Here is a 15,489-nt window from a genome sequence, read left to right as displayed (position 1 = left end):
TGGGCCACTGCAAGGGGAACACTGCCCAATCTCTGCACAGCACGAAAGCTCTTGGGAGGTCCAGGGTTCAAGGCCAAAACCTCCCTCAACCCCCAGGCCACATACCTCTGGGGTGCCTGAGAACTGTCCCCTCCCTCACCCTGACACTGTCTCTCGATGTGTGGACAGGGAGACTCAAACTCACCCCCCCCCCCAAGCCCCTTCTAGGGAATGCATTCACCAGGCAATTTCTCCCCCCAACCCCCATGTAAAAAAGGTTTTTTGGATGATTTCCTGCACTTTTTGCCATAAAGAGGGGTGAGAGAGGATGGGCTGCAGGGGGAGGAATCGACTTAAAAACTGCTGCCTAGTCACACTCCCAGTTTCCCTTCTTAGAAATCCAACCAGAAGTCGATGGTTCCCTCCACACACACAAAAAAAAAAAGTCTGTTGCTTTCTGTCTCCTCTCTTGCCACCTTTTCTGCCCAAGCCTGGCTCTCTCCTCTCTGTCGGTTCGTCTTTCAGCCAGTCTTTCCCTGCTTCAGATTCCTGGACTCCCTCTCACTAACGTCTCTGGACCTCTGTCACCCGTTTTAAAAAACGGGGGGATGAACTCGAGAAGAGGGAACCCTCACCACCCAATCTCTTTCTCTCTCTGCCCCTCTCTCTCTCTCTCTCTCTCAACACAAACACACACACACACACACACACAACACACACATACACACACACACACACTCCAGCGACCTCCAGATGTTCCCGACCCTGCGGCCATCTGCTGAGATGGCTCAGGCGCTCCGCGGAAGGGGGCAGGGACCCGGGAAGCAAGAAGCTGGGAGCAAGGCCGACTGGAGTGGGCGGGAGCTGCGTGCGCACTTTTGAGACGCTCCCTATGGTGGAACCCGGGCTGGGCAAGGGCTCTGCCGGCGGGCGGGGGGCGGAGCGGGGAACGCGCCGGGAAAGGCCGGCACTTTGGCGACACTCCCTAAATCGCCCGGCGGCTGGCCAGAGCCACCACTGGGCGCGGGGCGGGCGGGGGAGCGCCCAGCGGCGGGCGGGGGCCGGGGGGTCGGGGGGCCGGGGGGCGGGCCGCGCCGCGCTGAGAAAAGCGCCGGCCAGAGGGCCCGCGATCGGGCCGCCTGGGTGAGCGTGCCGAGGCGGCTGCGGCGCAGGCTTCCAGGTGGGTGCGGGTCCCCGGGCGGAGAGGGGAGTCCGCGCAGCGGGCGAAGGACAGGAGCCCCCCCACCCCAACCTCGCAGTTCCATCCCGCGAGCGGACGGTGCTGGACCCAGGGGCGGGGCCGGGGCCCCTCAACTTTTCCTGGACCCAGGGCGTCGGCAGCGGCGGCCTGACGCCCGGGACTCGGCCAGAGTGGGGAACCCGGACCTAGAAGGGGGCTTCCAGGAGACAAAGGCTGTGACCGGGGGCCGTGGGCGTGGGCCGGCGCCTCTGGGGTCTTTGTGCGGACACGTGCATCTCGCGTTTGTGGGTCTTTGTGAATTTGGTCCGGGGACATGCATCTGCCTGTGCCTTTGTATGTCCGTGATTTGAGGAGGCTGTTTTGCGCCTGTGTCCACGTTTCGTGGGCCCGCGTTTGGTTGTGAGTGCTGGTGGGCGCATCGTTGTGTCCGCGTACGTGGTCTGTGCCTGTCGACGTGTCTGGGTTGGGTGTCCGTGGAGTATGTGCGCGCCGAGAGCCAGACACCGCCCCAACTCCTCGTTCCCTTGCTGTCCACCCGGGCCCAGACTTGGCTTCAAACTTTTCTCCCGGTTCCTCGGCAACAGCGCCCGTCCTCCTCCCCCTGCAGCCCGGGCGGGGGGCGCTGGCAGCCCTCCCCTCATTCACCTCCAGGGATCCTTAGAGCCGCGAGGGGATGGGATAGGACTGGTGGGTGGGGCAATCGGCAGCGCCTGAGGACTGACCCGAGCCGAGGCTGGGCAGAGCGTGCCGCACACGCCAGCCGAACCGGCTGGGAGGAGAGAGGTAAGCAGCCGGTCCTGGCCCCCGATCGGGGGCTGAAGAGAGGAGAGGAGCGGGCAGCTGGTGTTGCCCGCCCCACGCTCCTCGGAGAGAGTGTATGTGACCGAGAGATGTGTCTGCTTGGCGGAGAGGCCAGCCACTGCCCCCGGCTCCGCTTTGAGATCCGCTCTCCGTTTGTATCCTGCCCCGGGCGGGGGGCGGGGGCGGGGGGTGTCGAGCCCTCCAATCCCGTAGGTGAGAAGGCGACGACGGCTGCCCGCGGCGCCGGCTCCCGGGACCTCCAACTGGGCTGCTGGGAGGAGGAACCTTGCACACACTATAGTTTCGAATGGGATGTCCACTGGCCCACAGTATGGCACTGGGCAAGTTGCTCAGCCTCTCTGGGCTGCAGTCACCTTGTAATGGAAGGGGCTGAGAACTCCCTCTCGGGGCAGAGCGTGCGGTGGTGATAACCAACGCAGGCAGAGACGGCCTGAGGTGCAGTGCCCGCCCACACTTGGCCTGGGTGAGGAGGTGACTCAGGAGCTTCTGATCCTCCCTGCCTGCTCTACCCTTCGGATAAGTCCAGACTTGCAGAGTTCAGGTCTGACCTGAGAAGGAGGGCTCAGGCTGCCGGGAGCCTCCTTTTGATCCTGGGCGGCAAAGATAACCCTAACACCTTCCCTCCCCGCACCCGCCCCAGTCTTTAACCTAGAATTTTGCTTGATGCTGCAGACGTGAAGGATGGGCACAAGCCACTCGCCTCACTGTGGGCACTTTCCTTTCCCTCTTTGGGCCTCAGTTTCCCTTCTGGAAAGGGAGGTGCTGACAGCCTCTCTCCTCCCTTCCTGTTCTGGCTGACTGGTTGAGATCCTAGAACCTGGAAACACTTTGATATTTAACACCTCCATTCTGACTTGACCAGTTCCCAGGCACTAATTTGCTCTTTTGAAGAGGGAGAGGGGAGGTGGCTTTGAAGTTAGGTAGGGATGAAGTAAGGTGGGCTGGAGCCCCTGCAGCCCAGGAAGGGAAGGCTGGAAAGCAGCAGGCTGGGGAAGCCAGGTGAATACACCCGGGAGGGAGGCAGAAAGTATCTCCCACAGAGGGAACTGCCCTGTCCGGCTCTGTGTGTTCTGAAACAGGGCAGGGGTGGTCAGCATTGTGGACTGCCAGATGCAAGGTTGGAGAGGGAGGGTTGGAATTCAACTTGAGGCTGGGAAGGAAGGCAGGGGCCAAATATGAGGGCCTTGAATGCCAGACCTAGGAGCTGGGATTTAGGCAGTGGAGAGCCGCTGGAGGGTTTTTTAAGCTGGCATGACAGGGTGGGGTTGGTAATTCTAGGAAACCTTCCTCTGGCTTGTGGGTGGTGCTGGAGCCTGGGAGACCAATCTGGAGGCTAAGTGCTCCAGCCTCTTAGAGTCAGGAGATTTTCACTTACTTCATTGCTTCCTAGCTCTGTGGCCTTAGGCAAGTAACTCTACCTCTCTGATTCTCAGTCTCCTCATCCTTCAAATGAGGTTAGTAATTCTGGTCTCACTGATCTGTTGTGAATGTTAAATAGGATAATGAATTACATGTGCTAATAAAATGAGAAGAGGTTTGTAGTCTGTATTACATCATGCAGACATTTGTTGGATTGCACTGACAATAGAAGGCAGAGCCAGCATCTACTATGGTTCTAAACTTGATATCAGCCCCCGGGAAAGCCCTAAGTATCCTGCAAGCTTGGACCACTGGTAACCTCTCCTAAGCAGAGGGAAGCTTTTTGCCTAGGACATTTCACTCATCTGGTTTATCCCGTTCACATTGCCAGGCCCCACACAGGAGAGGAGATGGACGGTCAGATTTGGAGATGGCCACACAGCACAAAGTGTGTTGTATCTTGACGGGGCCACCCAGGGGCCACTGGAGCCCAGGGAGAGGGTGACCTTTTACTGGATGACGGGCAGGTTAGACTGGGAAGACCTCACAGAGGAGGTGACTTTTTTTTTTTTAACATCTTTATTGGAGTATAGTTGCTTTACAGTGTTGTGTTAGTTTCTGCTGTATAACAAAGTGAATCAGCTATGTGGTTGCCCACTCTCACCACTATTATTCAACAGAGTTTTGGAAGTTTTAGCCACAGCAATCAGAGAAGAAAAAGAAATAAAAGGAATCCAAATCGGAAAAGAAGTAAAACCGTCACTGTTTGAAGATGACATGATACTTATACATGGAGGTGACTTTTGAATCGAATGAGTGAGAGTTTGCATGGAAAACAAAGAAAAGAAGGGTGTCTCTGTCATCTTCATCCGAGGGAACAGCCTGTGCAGAGATGTGGGGCCCGATGAGTAAGACAGGCCTCTAGACTGGCAAGCTGTCTTTGCAGGATAGGTTTTAAACCAGGAGCAGTGATGGGGTCCTGGTCTTCTGTCGGGATTGTACTCTGGTGCCCAGCAAGGCCGGCAGTTGGAAGCAGAGGGTCAGGAACAAGGCTGTTGGAGCAATCCAGGCCAGGAGGTCTCCTGAACCTGACCTGCGCAAGGTCGGGGGGTGAGGGAGGGGAAGACAGTGAGCCACCCACCCAGGGGTAGCTGCTGAGTCTCATTCTGTCCTCATTCTGTCACAGGTGACACAACTGCTTCAGCCTGCTTTGGCCTCTGCCACCTTTCCAAACTCCCTTACCAACTCCCTGGTAGAGCCTGGTCAGTGCTTGTAGCCCAAGCGGGATCCTGGATGGTGCACTGGGGGAGAATCCAAGGAAGAATCCATTTTGGAGTCTTCTCTATCCTCTGCCCCTGCCTTGCTTTCAGATCTGCTGGTGACACGGCTCCTTTTTCTTTCCTGGCCCCGGAAATCACCCACTGGGGGCAGGAACCCACATGCAGTGAGCACCAGTGTGTGCCAGGCCCAGGGCTGAGTCTTCACTTTACCTTGTGTAATCATCCCAGTGGCCTGCTGGGAGCAGTACTAGGTTTCTCACCATGTTACAGATGAAGACTCAGACTCAGAGGGGAGAGGGCCTCCTGGCAGGTGAGGTATGGTGGGGCTGGAACCTGGTGCGCCTGACCGTAAAACCCATTTCCTCTGCCCCACACTGCCTGCCCGTGTGTCCACACGTGCCTCAGACCAAAGGGAACTTGCGAAGCTTCAGAATGGAGAAAATAGTATTGGGAGCCTTGTCTATTTCCCTGTAGATTATCCTCCAGGGATGATGTCATGGAGGAGGCTAGGCACTGGCTGTCAGAACACCTGGATTCTGAGTCCAGCCTCTGACCCCACTGGCTGTGTGACTCTGGGCAGATCACCGAACCTCTCTGGGTCTCTACGCAGCTGTAAAATAGATACAATGCCATGTAACCTGCGATCTTGCAGGGTGACTGAACAGATAAGAGTTGAGGAGGCATTGGGAAGGTTGAGAGGTATCCTTTGGCGAGGTGGTAGTATTCTAAATGCCTGGTATATCTTCATATAGTACCTGCTCTGTGCCAGACCCGGCACTCAGGCCCAAGGACATAAAAGTGAACCTAACCCCGTTCCTGCCCACAGGGGGACAGACAGGTAAGTGTAATTATAATCCAGCACGATCCACACATGCCCATTTGTAAGTTGGGGCACAGCCATATAAGGAGCATTGGATCTGGAGCTCAGACATGTAGGTCTGAGACCTGGTTCCTCTCCTCCTCAGCTGAATGTCAGTCTCCTTGTCTGCAAAACAGGGACAGTAATCCTCATGGTCAAGGGCTGTGGTGAAGCAGAAACGAGATGCTGCTGTAGAAGTGCGTGGCGAGCTGACGTGTTTGTACAGATGTGCGGCATTAGTGCTTCTGTTGGGGGAGCCGGCCCGCAAGGCTCCGGGAGTTTGGCCCTGACGTTCTTTTTGCCTTGCGTTTCCAGAACTGACTAAGCCACTGGGGGCCGGGACGTTAATGGAATTTCCACCTGGGGATTTCGTTGGCGTCAGCTTGAGGGAGCTCACGATGAACATAAGTAGGGTTGGAGGCATCTCAGCATGGAGCAGCCGGTGGAGACAGAGCCCGTCTCAGGTGGGAGCTCGGCCCCCTGCCCACCTCGCCCCTTGGCCAGGGACTCCCCCTTGAAGTTGTGGTGAGGAGCTGGCAAATCTAGGGGCCAGAGATGCTGGGATACAGCACCACGGGCAGGCAGCTGGAGCCAGGAGGACCCGAGCTGGAATCCCTAACCCCAGGGAGCCCTCCTCAGAGGAGGAGGGAGGTTGGGGCCTTGTCAGCAGGCACCAGCACGGCGACCAGAGGAGGTTAGCACAGGTAGTCACAGACCCGCCGGGTGCTGGCACCTCTTTGGGTAGCTGGGTAGGGAGGAACAGAACAAGGAATAACACGGTCATTGCCTTCAGGAAGCTTAATAAATCATCACCATCATTGTCTACTATGCATTCAGCAGTCAAGGCGTGGCCGTTGAGCTGACGATTTCACACGCTGTCCCCTAATGCTTTCACCAACCCTGTGTTGTCGCCCCTGTTGAGGACACGGAGCCTCAGCAAGGTTGAGACGCGCCCAAGGCTAGTAGGTACAGAGCTGAATTCACATCCGGGTCTGAGTCCCGTGGTTGACTCTAAATTCCGGGCTCTTCATTCATCCAGCGTGTTTGCCGGGCCTGCCAGGCCTGGCCATGGCCCCAGGTGGGGGAAGGGATGAACAGGTGAAGAAGGCAGGGTCACTGCCCCAAGCTGCTCACACTTCAAGTCAGGAAACGGGCAGGTAAATAACGGCAGAGAATTTACCTAGTGTGTGTCTGAAGGAGGTGTGTTGATAGTGTGGTGTGAGAGGCCCGGGGAGCAAGGAAAGGAGGGGGGCGTGGCCCAGGAGCCTGAGTGGACAGAACGGGCTTTGTTCCACAGGCAGGGCCGGGGCAGGCCTGGGGATGCGGCAGTCCTGGCAATAGTGTGAGGCATCAGAACCCAGGTCCTGGGTCTTGCTCTGCCGTTTACTTGCAATCACTGCCCGTCTCTGGGCCTCAGTTACTCGTGATCTCTGAGGGGCCTTCCAGCTCTCCAGCCCTGGAATTCTCTGAGTTTGGAAAAGTACGAGCAGAGGCTGAGAGTTGCCCAAAGGCCACCACCATACGTTCAAATCAAGAGGGGAGTTCAGCCGAAGGAGGGAGGAAGGTGGGGACAACTTGCAGATACCTCTGTGCTAGAGAGGAGTTGATTTCTGTAGGTAAAGTAGAAGTCAGGTGGTTTTTGAGAAGGGGAATGATGTAGCCAAAGCTGTTTTAGAGGTTCTCCTAGCAGGGTCTGGAGTGTGGCAGTGGGGAGACCTGCCTGGGGCCTGTTAGGGCCACACCGCTGACTCTTTTGACCTCACGGGCCATCTGTAAACTTTCCTTAGAGTCACAGTGGGCCCAGCAAGGAATAACTCATGGCCCTTGCCCAGAGGACCTTATGCTATATCCCCCTAACCAAGGGTGGGTACAGTTACTAAGCCTTCGTCCTGCTGCTCTTGTGTTCTATAACCTGGCTGATCAGTAGATGCCTTTCATCTGCAGGTCAGGGTTTGGAAAGTAAGTGATGTGTCCTGGGCCAGAGATCCTCCCTGGCCTTCCATGGTGAATACCTGTCTGCCTTTCCCTTTCTCCCGAGGGTAGATCACAGGGTCCCAGAGGGAGGGAGGGAGGCAGAGTCAGTACTACACAGAAAAGAAAACTGAGGCTCCAGGAAAGAAAGAAAACTGTGAAGGTCACACAGTTAGTAGCAGATCCGGAACTAGAGCCCTGATCTCCTGGGTCTAAGGCAGGTGCTAGTGATCTTATTATGAGTTGTTCTTCTGTCCCCGTTGCAGATTTGTAAGCCCCATGAGGACAGGGGCCCTGGGATCTCCCACCCTGACCCCAACATACACCTCACAGGGCCTAGCACACTGCCTTGCACTTAGCGTTTTAGTGCTGTGGTTGATTAATTCTGTCTGCAGTGGCTATGGTATTATAGGTGGTATTATAGGTAGAATGAAAAGGTACAGTGTTTCCATTATGTGGCTTCTACCCCTTGGGGCCTCATTTCTCTACTGGGGCATTGGTCTTCTCAGTCTCATCTTCACAGCCATCCTCTCTGAGCCTGATAGGACCATCTTTAGCATCCCAGGTCCACAGCTGAAGGAACTGGTCCAGGTAAAGTGACTTGCCCTGTTCACACTGCAAGTTGGTGTCCAAGGGCTTCTCACTCTCTAAGAAGGCCTTTCGTCTCCGTGGAGCTGAGGCTAGTGGTTTTTGTGAAGAGGAACTCACTGACTCATCCCTTCCCAGACCCAGCAGCCCTGTTGAGAAACAGCATAGTCATAGTGTGGCTTCCTAGGGAAGAACTGCTTTCCAGCAGGGCAGTGGTAAGAGCTTTGTCATGTTTGATACATATTTGCTGGAGGAAGGAGCAAGAGAGATGGGGTCAGGCCCACCCACTTATCCCCACCCCACCCGCTCCCATCTGTGGAGGGAGGCAGGGGGTCCCCACTGCACCCTTCGCCTGTGCTGGGAACCCTGCTTGGGTGCCTTACTCCCACAGTTATGTTTCATCCTCGTGACAGGCCTGTGCGATGGCCCTTAACATCTCTATTTTACAGATGAGGAGACTGAGGCTCAGATTGTGGCTAGCCAAGATCAGAGAAAGCAGAGATGGCCATGAGGCAGTCCTATTAGGAAGCTTCATTACTCAGTGTGTTTTATAGATACTTTTTACTGTAAGAGAGGAAATAAGACGAGAAAAGGAGATTAAGACATGGTTAAACCACTCAAAGTTCTACCATCTAAAGAAAGACCACTACTGGGTTGACATTTTCTTCTAGACTTTCTAAAATTACGATTTACAGTGTTTTTTTTTTAATGCATAGTTATACTTTTCTTAGCTTGCAATTTATCCTTATGATCTCTAGCATTATGGCATCAGCCCCCTCCTCCATGAGGTTGTAGACTCTTCTGAGCACTATTTCTGTTGACTCCATAAGATCCCTAGGAGATTCCACAGGCATCTTGAGTGGGCTGGAAAGCCTGGTCCTGGAGTCAGGAGTCAGAGCCTGAGCATCGGCGGCCATCACCTCACTGAGGACCCAGGGACAAGTCACTGCATGCCCTCTGGGCCGCAGCTTCCTCATCACTAAAGTGAGGGATTGCATGCACTGCTCTGCAGCCCTCACAGCTCAAATGAGCAAAGGTCTTTTGGAAATTATCAGGGGCTGTGCCCCCGTCAGGGGTTTTCCTTATCTTCCCTCAGTTTCCTCCTGGGAAAGTTCTGCCCTCCCCTTGGCTCCTGGATCTTTTGCTCCAAGCAGCAGTGCCAGGCCCCAGCGTCTCGTGAGACACTCACAGGAAGGTACCCCTCCTCATGTTACCCAAAGGGGACATTGCCTCTAAGCAGAACAGGGGCACTGACCCTCAAAGACCACTAGCCCACACCTCTGCCTCTGCCCCCTTCTGGGTCCAAAGTTGTGAGGCATCTCAGAGATTTCTTCCTTCTCTTCTCCCAACAGCGTTGGACGGCCCTGAGAGGCCCCTGAGCTCCGCTGTGACCTCAGGAAAGCCCCAGAGTCACTGAGTATTAGAAAGCTTGGTACCTACCTGTCCCAGCAGCCGATGGCAGCTGGAGCGTGACCCTAGGACTCTGGATGCTTAGCTCTTCTTTCCCCAGCAACACACAGAAGTACACGTTCCACTTGAACCAAGCCAGTTATGAGGTTACAAAGGCCTGAGTTCACCTCCTGGCTCTGCTACCTTCCTCTTGCCACCCTCGGTTTCCTCCACTGTAACATGGACATAAGACTGCTTACCTCCTGAAGTGACGGGATGGCATAAGGGAACATGTGTCCAGCACTTAGTGAGGGCAGGCTCTGTCACTGTCAGCACTTTCCACTTAACGTCCAGGCCTAGCACAGAACAGGGGCCTAGGGAGAGGTGTCCACTGTGCAGGGCTGAGCAGGGACCTTGTCCACGGTGCCCTGGGAGCATCACAAGCGCAGTTACCCAGGCGGATCTCAATCTGCACTCCTGCTCCCTCTGTATCAGCTGTCACCACCATTGCCTCAGTGGCTCAGTGATGACCACTCAGCATGTGTGCACAGCTCTTCACAGTTTGCATTGCACTACAGTGAGAGTTGCGTCAACGTATGTGAGGAGGGCAGGAAATGCTGCCTTGTGGTACAGAGGACGAAGCCGAGGCCTGAGAGGCCCCCTCTCTAGAAGGGGAGGGGAAGCGTTGGGCTGTGTTACATAAGCAGGAGCTCATGAGGGGCCGTTTGGCACTTAAGAGGCACATTGTATAATCACCTTTGGGAACCAAAGGGTAATCTTAGGGCCTTTTTGTGCGTCTCTGGTGTTTGTTTAAACCCCAGGAAGGGTGGGTATGAGCCGATCAGCTTAGCAGGGAAGAGGAGGCCCTAGGTGGTAATGAACCCCTGCGGTGAGAAGCTCACCAGGGGAACAAAGGGGGTGTGAGGTAACTTAATATGTTCCTTTCAGTTCCAGACACTGGAACACTCTGTCCTGCCTCAATTGGGACCAAGCCCAGGATGCACCTGGGCCGGGTTTAATCCTCAAATTGGACTCTACAGCAGAAGGGGGCGGGAGAGGAGGGGCCCACATAGGGGGGCAGGGGAGAATAGCCCCCCTTCTCCCTGCCTGTGCTCCGAGCCCAAGTGCAGATCAAGTGGCTGCCCCTTTAAAGTTTCATGTAGGGCTAGTAATGCTATCCTGCTGCGCCCTCCACACCCACCCCGAGTCCACAAGGTGGGCAGGTCCCTGGTCCACCCCTCCCTGAAGACCAGGGGGAGGAATAGGTGGGGGGAAGATGGGGCAGGGGGGCAAGGGTGCAGAGCTGAAGAACCTGCTAGAGTGAGGCTTAGTTAGCGCCTTCTGTCTCCCGGGCTGAGTGGCTGCTTGCAGAGGCAAGAGTGTAGCCACAGACTGTCCAGTTAGAGGCTTTCACTGCTCAGCCCTCTCTCTCATCCTCCTGCAAGCGCCACTGTCCGAGGAGCTACAGACGTGCATGGGTATGAGGACTGAAGGTGACAGTGTACATGTAGTGCCCGGCATCAATGGCAGCTGCTGGTACAATTGTCCAGGGAGAGAAACTGAAGCCAGGGGAGAGGCAGTGGCTTGCATCGTAGCCTGTGTCGGTGGGAAGAGCCCCTCTTGGACCCCATCTCTCCTGCCAGTCCTGCTGGAGGCAGCAGATGAAAATAGAGGAATTGGGACTGAGCGGGCCTGGGTTCTAATCCTGCCCTGCTTTTTACTGGTTTGGGGTAAAACCCTTTTCCTCTCTAAGCCTCTATTTCTTTATTTGTATAATGGGGGAACCAGCCCAGCTGCCTGCCCTAGGTTAAAGGAAGGGCCAAAGAGGTGTAACAGCTCTAACAGCTCGGGGGCAGGGCAGGGCAGGGCAAGGGGGAAGGGGCTTGGCACAGGGTCCCCAACTGGAATGAAGGATCCTGCCTCTGGAGGCCAGGCCAGGTGAGAGGGCTTAGGACTGTGGACCCAGCCACTGTTACCCACAAAAGGAGTGAGGTGGGGACAGTCACTGCAGACCCCCCTTGCAGGAAGAGGCCTCTGTCTGGGAAGCTGGAGTGCGGGTCTCAGGCATGGCTCAGCCACTGCCAAACCACGACAGTGAGCCATGTTTCCTCTGTATGCCATTGGGTTCCACTCCCACTTACTTGTGGCCATGCATGACTTTCTGAACCTCTCTAAGTTTCAGTTCCCACAAGCATTGCTGCCTTGCAGTTTTTGTGGTTGTGAGGGTTAAGTGGGACCGTGCAGGGAGGCAGCTAGCACAGCACCCAGCACATAGCACCCAGCATGTAGCACCCAGCATGTAGCATATGCTCAGGAGAGGTAAATGGAGTACCCTAGCCCCTAAGCTGTGACCCCTCCGCAGTAGGGCCTGGGTCAAGATGAGCCCATGAACCCTAGACCCTCAGAGCTGGAGAGGTCAGCCAAAGACCCATCCTGTCCAGTGCATTTCCAACTGCGTTCCTTAACATCCAAGGAAGGCTCCAGGCCCTCACCTTCACTTCAACCAGAACAGGCCCACTTTCACCTGCTAATCTTGTTTAAGGAAGGGTTCTCCTGCTTCCAGTTTAAAATCCAGCCATCTGGCCTAACCCCCTTTACCATACAGATGGGGAGACTAAGGCCAGAGAGGAATAGGGACTAGGAACTATATAAGGAGGGGTATTCAGGGAAAGCATCTGGGGTCACTGAGGGGCTGGTGGCAATTTGCAGCTGTGCCTACACACATCGGCTGGTGTCTCACGAGGTGGGTTAGAACCATCTGGTATGGAGTGCCTGCCGCCAGCCCTCACCTTTAGCTCTCTTTCTAGCCCACACCATGCTGTGGCCCCTGCTGCTGTTGCTGGCCGCCGGTGAGGCCCAGACCACCCGGCCCTGCTTCCCTGGATGCCAGTGTGAGGTGGAGACCTTTGGCCTCTTCGACAGCTTCAGCCTGACGCGGGTGGATTGCAGCGGCCTGGGCCCTCACATCGTGCCCGTGCCCATCCCCCTGGACACAGCCCACCTGGACCTGTCCTCCAACCGGCTGGAGACGGTGAACGAGTCCGTGCTGGCAGGCCCGGGCTACACCACGCTGGCCGGCCTGGACCTCAGCCACAACCTGCTCACCAGCCTCTCGCCCACGGCCTTCTCCCGCCTTCGCTACCTGGAGTCACTTGACCTCAGCCACAACGGCCTGGCCGCCCTGCCCACCGAGAGCTTCACCAGCTCACCCCTGAGCGACGTGAACCTGAGCCACAACCGACTCCACGAGGTCTCCGTGTCCGCCTTCGCCACCCACAGCCCGGCCAGGGCGCTGCACGTGGACCTCTCGCACAACCTCCTCCACCGCCTCGTGCCCCACCCCGCGCGGGCCAGCCTGCCGGCGCCCACCATTCAGAGCCTGAACCTGGCCTGGAACCGGCTCCACACCGTGCCCGACCTCCGGGACTTGCCCCTGCGCTACCTGAGCTTGGACGGGAACCCACTGGCGGCCATCGGCCCAGGGGCCTTCGAGGGGCTGGCAGGCCTTACACACCTGTCGCTGGGCAGCCTGCAGCGTCTCCCCCAGCTGGCGCCCTATGGCTTCCGCGAGCTGCAGGGCCTGCAGGTCCTGGATTTGTCAAGCAACCCCAAGCTCAAGTGGGCAGGACCCGAGGTGTTCTCGGGCCTGGGCTCCCTGCAGGAGCTGGACCTGTCAGGCACCGGCCTGGTGCCCCTGCCCGAGAAGCTGCTCCTCCATCTCCCAGCGCTGCAGAGCGTCAGCGTGGGCCAGGGCGTGCAGTGCCGGCGCCTGGTGCGGGAGGGCACCTACCCCAGGCAGCCTGGCTCCACCCCCAAGGTGGCCCTGCACTGCATAGACACCCAGGAATTAGCTGCCGGGGGCTCTGATGCCTTGTGACAAATGGTGTGGCCTGGGGCCATGTAACAGACTTCGCCCTGGGCTCCCTCGGGTCCTGGGTAATTTATATTTTAACGTGCCAATGCCAGCAGGGACGCTGCAGGCCTGTGTGGCAGCATCATTGAAAGAGAGGCTTTGGACCTGGGACCCACACCCAGGAGCAAGGTTTTGCCCGTTTGTCTATGTTGCTCCCCAGACCATAAGCCGAGGGTCTTCGATGCCAAACCAGACAGCAGTTCCCTGCTGTCCTTCCCTACTTGTCCCCAAAGTGCCTTCCCTGAGGCCTGGACCAACCTGACCCATGACAGGAGGAGGGCGGGCGGGAGGCAGTGCTGCGGGGCAGAGGTCCAGCCACTCAGGCATGGGTTTCTTTTACGACACAGCCCTCTCTTTGCTCTGGGCATGTGAGGCCTACTTCATCCTTTTTTCTTCCCCTAGAACTCTGGATAGAACTTTATAGAAAGGACTGGAGAAAAAAAACCTAGTCCACCTCCTCATGTGCCAGATGGGGAAACTCAGGCCTAGGGAAGGAAAAATGCTATTCTGAGGTCCTACAGTGGCAGAAGCATGGATGGACCCAATGTCCAGCCTCCCAGCAGGGCCCCTTTGCACTTTTCTCTCTTCTCTAAATCATGCCCTCCCTCTCCCCTTTCTGGGCTCCCCCTTGCTTCCAAGACTCACATCCTGCCATTTGTGCCCTTTCCCTGTCCTCCCCAGGAGGAGAGGCCTCTGGGCCCGGTAACCGGCTGTGGCACAAGCTAAGTCAGTTCACCTCGGAGCCTCTAGAAGCCTCAGGGATACCAGTCCCAGCCCTGCCGGTTTCCCACTCTGGGGTGGGGTCCCCCAGCATCAAGAATGGAAATGCGCCCATTGACCCCTGAGGTACTGCCTCTAGATGCAGTCCTGGAGCCCCTCCAGGCCCTGAGCTCCTGAGCTCCCTCAGACTCCACTGGCCCTATGCCTGACAGCCCAGCTCATCCTACTGAGAATGCAGTGAAGGAGGTAAGGGAGACCCCACCCATGTTTATGCTCTGCCACCAGGGTGCCATCTCAGCTTCCCAGCCCTGGGCTCTCTCCTTAGTATGGGGTTAATAAAAGTTGTTGCCTTTTTAATGGACTGTCACTTTCGGCCACCCCCCGTCAGGTCCCTGCTGGCAGGGGATGGAAACAGGCCATTTGTAAAAGAAGAAAGACATTGCATTTGTTCGCTTTTGTAATATTGTGTCCTGGGGATGGGTTGGGGGAGGAGGCATTGGGTGAAAGCCAGCCATACGTGGCCATGTGGGCGTCAGGGGGCTGGTCCCACAGGGACGCCCACAGGACAATGAGAGCTCTGTCCTCCCCCACCGGCCCTACCCAACACCTGGTCCTTGGTTTAATAAACACTATAAAGAGGCCCTCTTCCCATCATTTGACCAGCATCCACTGACATTCCCTAGACTGGGCCCTGGGGCCACAAGGATGAATTGAGACAAGGTTGTTCTCTCTGAAAAGCCCAATAACCTCCCAGGATTAGGGGAGTGAGGTGACGTGAGGGAGGGAGTTCCTCGGGGGTGGGTGGCACCTTTCACTGCAGCTAACACTGCCTGCCTTCCTTATTTCCCCTCTCCCTGACGCCCCAACTCCATGAACTTGTCAGGCCCTGCGTGCCTCTGCCTTTGCTCAGGCTGTTACTCTGGGACCTAGCCCTTGCCCCCATCCCTGCCTCTCTACTCCTTCCCAGCCTAACAGACCCAGTTCCCACCTCACCTCCTTGGAAGCTTTCCCTGAGGTCCCCATCCACCTCCCTCCACTGAGCTCCGACAGTACTGTGTTCCTTCTTGGCATCTGACTGCTGTGGTATCCTAACTCCTGTTTGCACACTTCCAGTGACAGGGAACCCACTTCCAGCTCATCTGAATGGCTCTGCTGTCAGCAAGTTCTTCCTTCTAACTAGCCAAGAACTGCAGGAATATCCATCACCATCACTACCACCAAGTTTTTCCTGCTGTCTACTCTGTGCCCTGAGACTCATGTTCCTGGGGTGGGAGGGAGAAGGACACCTAACTATAAGAGCAGTACAGGGACCTGTGAGAGCCCTGTGGTGGGATTAGGAAGGCTTCCTGGAGGAGGCTCATCCATGGAGTTGAGAAGGACAAGTGGACCTGGACAGAGGTGGCTGGCA

General features: G+C 56.5%; 1 protein-coding gene across 4 annotated transcripts; it reads left to right on the top strand.

Moving 5' to 3' along the window:
• The first annotated feature begins 1,009 nt into the window (after positions 1–1,009).
• TSKU (tsukushi, small leucine rich proteoglycan) lies at positions 1,010–14,721 on the top strand. 4 transcript variants are annotated; one of them, XM_082410372.1, is made up of 3 exons: positions 1,044–1,159; positions 5,816–5,964; positions 12,256–14,721. In XM_082410372.1, exons 2-3 carry the CDS (start codon positions 5,931–5,933, stop codon positions 13,323–13,325), a joined length of 1,104 nt encoding a protein of 367 aa, XP_082266498.1. In that variant the 5' UTR covers positions 1,044–1,159; positions 5,816–5,930; the 3' UTR covers positions 13,326–14,721. The 4 variants fall into 4 exon arrangements, with proteins under 4 accessions (XP_082266500.1, XP_082266498.1, XP_082266501.1 ...); XM_082410373.1 differs by lacking the exon at positions 1,044–1,159 and adding an exon at positions 1,249–1,963; XM_082410374.1 differs by lacking the exon at positions 5,816–5,964 and having other exon boundaries at positions 1,010–1,159.
• Positions 14,722–15,489: the final 768 nt, after the last annotated feature.

The sequence above is a fragment of the Balaenoptera physalus genome (genome assembly GCF_965194825.1).
Source record: "Balaenoptera physalus genome assembly, chromosome: 10".
Lineage (NCBI taxonomy): Eukaryota > Metazoa > Chordata > Mammalia > Artiodactyla > Balaenopteridae > Balaenoptera > Balaenoptera physalus.
This window is presented reverse-complemented; position numbering and strand designations above follow the sequence as displayed.